General features: G+C 37.3%; 1 protein-coding gene across 2 annotated transcripts in view; it reads right to left on the bottom strand.

Moving 5' to 3' along the window:
* Positions 1 to 10,271, bottom strand: part of LOC108756694 (POU domain protein 2-like) — a 141,838-nt gene that overhangs the window by 63,132 nt on the left and 68,435 nt on the right. For both annotated transcript variants that reach the window (XM_018500695.1, XM_018500696.1), the window contains exon 3: positions 6,453 to 6,671. In XM_018500695.1, the coding sequence (XP_018356197.1) occupies positions 6,453 to 6,671 (219 nt within the window). The remainder of the gene's footprint in view (positions 1 to 6,452; positions 6,672 to 10,271) is intronic.

The raw sequence follows: 10,271 nt of genomic DNA, 5'->3' as shown, positions 1-10,271 counted from the left end.
CTTTTCCTAATGGTAATCACAATGGACAGTAATTACAAAATGGCTGTTCGTTAAGTACATATTTAGTTGATGCTAGACTTAGATATAGAGATATATCGACGTAATAGACCCTCGCTCGCATATTTCTCATTGCAACTTTCACACAATTGATCAAGCAAATACAGTTTCTCGTAATAGAATATTACAAGCTCAGACTGGGACAAAGGAAAATGACATGGTATATAAAAATCTTGAATCTAGTACCAGATAAACTTTGATTACATAACAGATTAAGCAGTAAATTTTTCGAAACTTTTATACTGAAGAGATTGCGATAATCGACAGTAAAACTCAACACGTGTCAATGGTGTGCACAAAATCTCTATTCCGGCTTTATCACTGTTACTTTCTAGGATATACTAGATTGGATCTAATCCACCAAGCTACCGTCGCGTCGTCGGAAGAAATTTACCGCGTCTCGACCGTGGTAGTTTCCCGCAACAAGTCAGCGATGCAACTTTGCTGCTCGCACGCGCGTGTGTGCGTGTATGTGTGTGTGTGTAATCGACGAGATTCTCTTAATTCTCGTTTTCACGCATCGCCCTTCCTAGATTTAGATCGTGCACAGATAGCAACTAACTTGCAAATCGCTTCTGTGCCGTCCACAGCAACGTGAATAACGCTATGCAGTAACGGCCGGTTAGCAATCCTGACCTCCAATCTCACCTCAATTTGCCTACACGCCGCCATTTGCGTCAGCGAGGAACTGAGAGAACCAGTCTATCTAAAATTATAATCTGAAAAAGTGTACGACCGTTTGTGCGCGTTTATGTGTGTATATTAGATATATGTGTTGTGTGCATCATATGTGTGTGTGTGTGTGTGTGTGTGTGTCTGCGTTGCACGCGAGAGGTCGAGTGCGCGCGCGTAGTCGATTAATTATGGCAAATCGCGTATTATTATAAATTTCGCAGCTAATTGGTACCTTTTTAGCCACGCGAGGCATCCTTTTAACATAGTGTATTCGATCCGCCGTTCATTACGTATCTTCGGAACGCAAAATTTATTCGTTGCATTTGGGATGTAAGAGCTATAATAAAGATTCTAGAAAATTGTAAATAACTGAGTGAATAATTGTTTGAATTTTGCATGCCAATTTGACCTTTACACTCCACGTACATAAACATCACTACGATTTAATGAACCCTTTAACAGGTTGACGAGCCACACACAATGCATGTACATCGTAATGAATTTGGAAGAGCACGAAACACCTGAGCGCAATGACAAATGAACACTTCCGGCGCGAAGGCACTCAGCCACGAATGGATTTTGATCGGAGCGGTTGACTTTAACGCGAGTTAATTGGCTCTTCAATTATCACCGTCGGACCGCCGGAACAATGAATCGTTTGTGAATGAAGTGTTTACAGCCCGATGCTAATTTGCGGTACACCTGCTTTTCGGCAAATGTAACGAAGGCGCAAATGTTCCCTACTTTGTAATCATTGCAATTACATCGCGCTGCACATTTGTTCGTTCTCAATAAACGGTTAAACGTGCGTGTTCTTATTGAATGGATGAATGATTTCTCCAAATAGATCGTTACGCGAATAGTAAAACATAAATTGTATATTTAATTAAAACTAGATATTGTACACACTGAAAAAATACTAATATTTTAATAAATATTTGTTTTAATAGTTTTACATAAATATTTATTAAAAGTAAACATATATTTATTTGATACATAAATCATTAATTTGATTTAGCCGTTATTTTTTTTACTGAATAAATTTCTATTTACTAGAAATAAATGTTTACTTAGCATTACATTCAAAGAAATATATTAAAATTTAGTAAATTTTTTCAGTATAACTTACATACTTACACGCACATACACATATATAATACATACACTTTTTTCTTATAAAAAAAACAAAGAATTAAATTGAAGAATAGATATTCGCCAGTTTGAAACAGTTTGGTAACTTAAAGCAACCAGTGTGCAATCTCTCGATTACTATAAATCCAGTCTCTTAACTGCGTGAAGATAAATCGCACATTTTTTTATACGTATCGGTTGATCAGAAATGGTAAAATATGAATATCACATCGCTAGAAAGATCTTATGAACAAGAAAAATACGTACATAAAAGAATTTCAATAATCTGTTAAATAAATAGAAATTACTATTTCTATATATACAGAAAAATCATTTTTAAGTCTATTCTAATAAGAAAAATACAAATAGCTAATTATATTGAAATTAATATTTTATGCAAAAACTTAAATCAATTAAAGAAAAATTAAACAAAGACATAAAATATTACGACTTAATAAATAATGTAATACCTGAGAAGCTTTTCGAAATGACTCAATAAAACTTAAAATAACTGTGCAAATGTAAAGATATCGTATGTAATAAAAATGCACTCGGGCAGTCTCGTTGAAAAGAGTTTATGCTGCATTTTACAATCGGTCGGCGTATTTATTCGCCAAGCGAGAAAGAACGATGCTCATACGACGCTATAGCACGTCCTGATCGATTTAACGCCAAATGTCGCCGTGTTTTACACGCGGCAATAATGGTTGAAATCTATGTAGCCAATATTTCAAGCCACCCTTTCTCGCCTGCGCGTCCCCAACCTCCACACGAATGGCGTTCGTATACCAACGATACGTAGCCTTAGTTATTGGTCCGCATATGGACATCACTCGATATTTTATATTCTGCAGAGAAATGAAGGTATAAATGCAATCATGGTTGACGTTTTTCAAAAAACAAAATTAATTCCTAAAAAATTTCAATCATAAATATATTGCGTGCTTCAACAAAGTTTAGAATAAACGCTCTGTCGTTGTTTTTTGCGTGCTAACAACCTAAAAAAAGGACAGGATAAAGAACTGCCTACTCTCTTTCTCTCTATTTTAGAAAAAATAAGTATAATCCAACATTCATATTCAATAATTGAGGATTAATTTTTCATTTTAAATGTTTTGCACTTCAAATAGTATTTAGAGATGTAAAATAATTCGTTGGGATTGATCTGGGAAATAAACGTATTTACATATTTTGGAGGAAAAAGAGCGATCTAAAGAGCACACGGGAGAGTCATAGTCCCAAGGGAGGAATACGATTCCTAAAGTCCGACAAAAGAGAATCCTTCTATAAGTGACAAGTATAATTTGCGCGAGAATAGAGTGCGTCACGCAATACGACAACTTCAAAGATTACTTTCTAACAGGTACTTACTAGTCCATTTCTTTTTATCCCCTTTTATTTAGCCGATCTTTTCGATACTCGCATGTATCGTTCCGAATAAGTCACATCTCATTTATATAATTTTTTCACGAATTAATAATTGTGGTATTTAATTCAATATATTCAGTAATTAACATTTAATTGTAAATTCGTTGATTAAGTAAGATATATCAAAGTAGATAGATAATAATTTTTATATTTTCAAAAAGATCTGCGCACTACTTTCCAAATTAAAATTTCATTACATTGCACTTGAAATTAAGTAATTAAATTTCAAAAAATGATACTGACAAATGTGATATCAGCTTGTAAATGTAAACGAGTGATTTGTCAATCGATACTATTTTTTTAGGTGTATTGTATTAAATTTACGCTTTTAAGGGTTCCCATTTTCAGACGAAAGGACACATCGTTGTAACACATGTGTCTTTACGAGAGTGTGTTCACGGAGCCGTAATATTTTAGGGAGCCCTCGTGGTCCTCGTTCTTTAAAAACTAGCCAGTGCATATGTCGACGTAGGCGACATAATGTTATCAAGCTGTCCAGAAAGAGTCGCCACCGATCGCCGCCACGTAAGAACGAGGACCTCGGGGGACCACGTCCTTGCTCTAGCCCACTTCGTTCTTATTGATATACCGAATAAACACACTTGGCAGCTAGGCCAGAGCGGCTTTGCGAGGCAAATAGCTTCGGAAAAAACCCTACGTCAGGGAGGAAATATCTTTCCTTCCTTAAAGTCGACACCATGCTCGACATGCTGATAACAACAATTGTGATAAAAGCTATAAAGACCGCTATAAATTATAATATATGAAGATAGACAAAAATAAATTGCTTGCTTCTGGAAATAAACTATTTCCGCATAATATAATAAAAAGAAATTAGAACAATTCTATTGCTGAGTTTTATCTCGCAGATAAATAACTTGTGCATGCGTATTCTAAGGATTCGTGTTACACTAGAATTTAATTAGACGTTGCCACGTAGTGATGTATTCGTAACGGAATTGCCTTTGGTTTAATCTGACTGAGAAATTGCTCCTTTCTTAAAGTACCGTAAGTTGTAATGAGACTGCTTCATTAAGTTTGACTTCGCAGCAAAACAAGGTTTTACGATCATCTATAATATCTAAAGAATTAGTAAAAGTCTTAACATCATAAGTTTTATCAATACCATTGTTTTTAATCGCTTTTGTAGGCATTTTTGTAGACGACGATTTTAAATCGTTTTTTGTTATTGCATAAGTTATTTTATTGAATCAATTTTATGACAATGCATGTATATTTTCAAATAAATTTTCTCTCGTATATTAATTATTAGTTATTTTATCTTCATTCGATCTTCATTAACAACGAGAAATTCATAAAATTTCATAAATTTTTATTTTGCTTTCAGAAATAGCTGCATCAGTTATATAAATAATTATATAAAAATTTAAGATTATAAAATAATAATATACAATATTTAGTTCTATTGTTTTTACATTTTAAAGTAATAAAGAAAAGAAATTTAGCATTTCTTTAACATTCTTTTAAGTTGTAAAACGTGTCTTATGAAGCCTGACACGCCGCCGAAACGTCATTTACCTTGTAAAATGGAATCTCATTCAGTCTCCAGTTTCACCCCCATAGCTTTTAAGTTCAAGCTTCGACCCTTATCGACCGCACCATGGACTGCGCACCTCGTCGAGTGCAACGGTTATCTAGTAAATAAAGATGAATAGTTTCCCCGTTATCGTTCTCTCGCACACACACACACACACATAATCGCTAGTATGTGTGTGCGCAGCAACGAGACGATTTTAAATTCCGCGAGTCAAAGCGATGTTTGACATGGAAATGTTGAGCGATGCATTAAACATGCCACGCCGAGTGCTTCCTTCTCCCTCCCGCAAAATCGTAATCCCCTTGTTTCTTCTAGAAAGACGAAAAGTACTCCCTTCGAGCACCGTCTGGGGCCTGATCGTATAACCGATGAACTTCAGGCCCTAGTACAATCGCCCTCACATTGTCCGAGCTATGTTTATTTAGGCAAATGAAAAAAACCACCGTGGTTTCGCTAGTTCTCGGCCTTTAATCTTGGTCTTTATATTCCTCGATATAAAGAAAACGACAATTGCAATATTAGATGCTCCTATTTGGTTTGAAACCGATAAGAATATACTGCTGCCTTCTTATCTCTCTTGTACATCCTTTAAATTCTTACCCGACATGTAAAAAAAATTATTTAAATACATTAATACTTATCATTACTGTTTTATCTTCGATATTTCAGAAAAAAATGATTTGATGCTTTTTCATCCTTTAAATATAAATTCGCGTAATTGATCAGAAATGTCAAGAAGATAATAATACAGATCAACGCCAAGTTAATTTGCATATAGAGAATAGTAATCATTCAGGATTTTGTCATAAATAATTGTATAAAGATATAACACAGTGTTTAAATAGAACAAGTTTAAACGATATTTTATATTGCGAAACTGTTACGTCTAAACGTAACGCTATGATGTTGTATACAGTTCCAGATTGCTCGTAACTTTGTTTCAATGTGACATGTAAAGTTGTAAATCGTTCTAGTATCATTATCGTCGGCGAATTACGAGGAGCAGAGCACGACAAGCGTCGCGAATTTCCGAATCGTGATTGGTGGAGCAGTTGTCGTGAAGCACCTGCAAGGCAATTTTACTGAGCCTTTCAAAAGAAACTCCCGCCATTGTCCGACAAAATAACATCAAACTTATTGCATTATTTAAAGAGCTTCGTTTTAGGACTACTTTGAACGTAACCCTAACCCACGATTATCGAAACTGATAACACAAGTTAGATTTCTCAAGGAGTACGATCAATGTAATATTGCAAATACTTTGAAGCATTCTTTGATTGATCAAAATTAGTAACATTCTTTTTTCCTAATCAATCAAATATTTCAAAGCATTTGTAGCAAGACTTTGATCGCATCCATGAATAAATCATGAAATCGTGCCCGTTTTACGAATTCGACATTTTTTCGAGATTAACATGACATTATATAATTAAAACGAAAACAAAAAATTGAGGGAAACGAGGAAAAATATTTTTAATGCTGCACGATCACACACTGCACGTTTAATTAAACATTTTTGTTTTTCTATAATTCGCATTGCCCTCGCAAGACAAAATATTTCTCTATATTATGTAGAAATTCGTTTCGCTGAGCTTTCACTTACCGGGTGAGATGGCAAGCTTCGCATGCATGCTACTGGGGCTTCTGTGATCGGGGGTGGTAACAGGGGCAGCTACGGGTGGCGACAGGTGGGGATGTGTCAGTGGCCCACCGCTTGTCGTCGTCGTGGTAGTCGTTGTGGCACAGGGATTTAAGGGTGATGTCCTCTTGAAAGACTGGTCTGTTCGCCACGAGACATCATTGTCGCCTATCCAGACTTTACCTACGCAAGCAAAGTCATGTAAAGTTAGATATAAAAATACAATGATAGAGAAATACAAAATTTAAAATAATGATTACCGTCTTAAAATATATATATAATACAAAACATTGAATATTTCCTCAACATTTTTTGATACTGAAATCAATGCTATACACGCACACATACTGTCTTTCATAACGAGAGAAAAGTATGCACGATCTCCCTTGCTATAGCAATATCAGCGATGGAAGATCAAATTGCAAAAGAGGCTCTCGAGATAAATTCTATGCCCCGTGCGTGTATTAATATAACGCACACCGGAGCGACTATGCGTGTGCAGAAAATGGCTTCTCTCCCCCGGATAGAAACCGTCGTAATTAGCGACCCTCCGAATCCCCTATTCCTACCAGTTTTCCCAGTTTTCCCCCGTTTCCTTTAATTTCTGGGAACAATGCCTGGCTCTGGATGTTGTTCCAGGCTGCAGTGTCTAATTACACGGGGGCATACTGAGCTCTTCCTTCCCAAATTTGTAAGGGCAATGTATGGGGTGCATCCAAGTGTCTATAAATGTGACATACAAATATTTGCCAGTGCCAGCAAAAGACAAAATTTAACGAGATTGACAAGAAATGTTTATTAAGCTGTCGATAACATATAATTCATTTAACAACAATTAGTGTTCGCATTTAGCAACTATTATAAATATAAAAATCTTTTTAAAATATTAATATGTAAATAATCAATCAAATATTATTAATAAAGAATATTAATTTTATTCATAAGAAATTTATTAAATCCACTTTTCGGATTTAAACTATATCGGCGTTCACACACATAAATAAATTTATTATTATGCCTCACGAATGTTACGTTGCGTGCAAAGTCTCGGATATCCATGCCGTATCTTTTCGAGCACCCCGTAGCTGGCAAAGATCTCGGATTTATGGAACACGCGAATATCGTATCGCCCCCGCATGAGTGCGACGTGACTCAGACTCGGCATTATTTGCTTGACGAATGATTTAGCCCGAAATACTTAGTTCGCTTTTCCCCATCACCTCTCTCCCCTACTCTTCTGCTTGTTCTCGCACTCCCTCTCTCCTAACCAAATACTAACCTTTCTTCGTTCTCTCTACCTCCTAACGATAATCGGAGAAACGCGTTACTCCAGAGACAGAAATACAGTAACTAGAAGACGATAGGAGAATAGGGAGTGACGGGTGGTTCACAGCAGAATGCAGGAAAGCGGCGAAGATAGAACGAGGGTGGTAACTGGAGCCCGTGGTTTCGCGAAAGAAAGAAAGGACGTTCTTCCTATCGAGAGGAAAAAGAGAGGCGGGAAAAGCGGTGGGGCTGAAGAAAGTGTAGCCGGCGCTAACTAAGGGCGTCGGCTAATCAATATCATCAGAGAATGGCCGCTGACCTCCATCTACCCCGCTAGAACGACCATTGTGCAGTATTCCTGCTTTTCCAATGAGTCGCATGAGCGAATACAAAAAAGATTCGTTTTTTCCAGAAATGATAAATTGCAAAAATATTTCGTCCAAAATGTAGCAGTATCACGATATTATATTTACTACAATAATTATTACTCATATAAAAGTGTCATTATTTCAAAACTTTTTCAATAATAATTATAGCATTTCGTTAAGTTCAGCCAGCATTCTCTCTATGACAAAATAATACCAAATTTTAATTAAATGATCCATTAGTCGTTTAAGAATTTTCAGAGAAAGATATTAAGAGTCGCCTCAATGTCATTTCCACAAGGATAGCTTGCCTGAGGCTACGATTCAACCATAGTATAGAGGCTTTCTTTAATCTCGTAGTGTTTGCATGGTTCCCAGATTTTACTCAACCCCACAGAGACAATCAAAGTCAGTACACCCTAAAGGACTAGTAAACTTGACGTAAAATTACACGCGAGTTTGTGGAAAATTCAATTATACGAATCTGCAAAAATCGTAATCGAATGTCTTTTTGAATTAAAATACAAAGAAAAACGCATCTAGATAATTCCTTGACGAAGAATAAATAGAAAATAAAAAAAAAAAGGCACGACTAATCTCTCATCCGACTGTAGACTGATGCTTCGTTCATCGGTCTCATCTACGCGTCCCTAAAGTACCCTTCCTTTCTTTCTCGCAATAAGGGTCGTAGCTATGTCCGAACAGAAATCAGTCCGCATAAACAGAACCATCCATTCCGCGATTCGCTCCTTCTACCCCTCGTAAGCCTTGCAGAGAACCTTCCCCCTCTTCCTCATCCTTTGCATTCTCCCTCGTCTATTCGTCCAACTCGGCGCGAACTCCATTCACGGGTTTATCACTGTCCAGATAACAACGATTTACCTACAGGCGAACTCCTACGGGTTAGGTTTCGGGAGGATAGGAGGGTGCGTCTGGTGGGGTTGCCAGAGAAGAGGGACGAGGTGAGCCTCGTGGCAGGACCGTCGAAGAAGGCAAGACGGGCAGCCACCTTGCATTCGGGAGTATTTCACTTTAACGGCCCTCCAGGGGATTGGCTGACCCCGACCAGAGACCCTTCACCGTTTCGGCATAATGGACCTCTACATTACTTATTCGTCCTGGCCAATGTCCTGCTAGCAGCTCCGTTCTTGACTGCGGCGTCGACGAAGCGCTCGTTTTCCACGTTCTACCATTCCTGCGTACGATTAATCGCATGTCGCGCGAACAGAGATATATCGAAAATTGGGAATGCCGCAATAGGAAATAATTTTTGATATTAGACAGAAAATTAAACGTTTAAGTTCACAAATATTCATCAAACTCTAAACTGTATATCACACCAATGACATAAATTGGAAAATATAAAATATTCAAAATTTTTCTGAAAAAAAATTATATTTCAATGTCTAAAATATTTTTATCCAATCATATATTTCCATCTCCTTTTCTAACAAAAGAGATAGAGCCACCTTTGCTGATTTCAGCTTCCGGGTACCGGCCAGTAGCACGGAAGAACAACACGCCCCGAGCAAACTGCTTTTCTCTCGAAAGAATTGAAAATTCCTGCTCGTCCAAGGGTTGAGGAGGTCGACGATGGAGAGGGCGGTGGCTGGGGAGACGAAGAAGCGGGACGAGGAAGCGAACGCGGATAAAGCGTTCGATATAAGATTAATGCTAGAGGCCGCCGACCAGTCCCGCGCACGTCGAGGACCGTTCAGCCATACACGAAGGCAATGGTGATTCCTCTTTGAAGGTAGAACCGTGGGCAGTGGCCAAATTGAATCCTGCTTAGGACAGAAGAAGCGTCGAGAGAACGAGAGGACGAGCGAGAGCCGGCCCCAGAGCCCTTTCTCCAATAAATAAATCGCCGACCGTCCGTAGGTCTCCGATTTTCAGCTCGAACGTACGGATTAAAATCGACCGACCGATTTGTAACGACGAACACTGAAAGTAATTGCACGATTACCTTATTTCTGTGTCCTTTGATTTTTTTTTTCATAGAAAATTAACAAGAATGTTTCGTTCAAGCTAAATATATTTCTAAAGTTTTATATAAGCACTCTTATATATATTACAAATGTGAAATATAATACAAAATAGAATTAGTTAATTAAAGAAATAAAATATTAAATTCTTCCATTAAAGATACTGG

The sequence above is a fragment of the Trachymyrmex septentrionalis genome, unplaced genomic scaffold (genome assembly GCF_001594115.1).
Source record: "Trachymyrmex septentrionalis isolate Tsep2-gDNA-1 unplaced genomic scaffold, Tsep1.0 scaffold13, whole genome shotgun sequence".
Lineage (NCBI taxonomy): Eukaryota > Metazoa > Arthropoda > Insecta > Hymenoptera > Formicidae > Trachymyrmex > Trachymyrmex septentrionalis.
The sequence above is the reverse complement of the archived record's forward strand: the minus strand, read 5'-3'. Positions and strand labels throughout refer to the sequence as shown.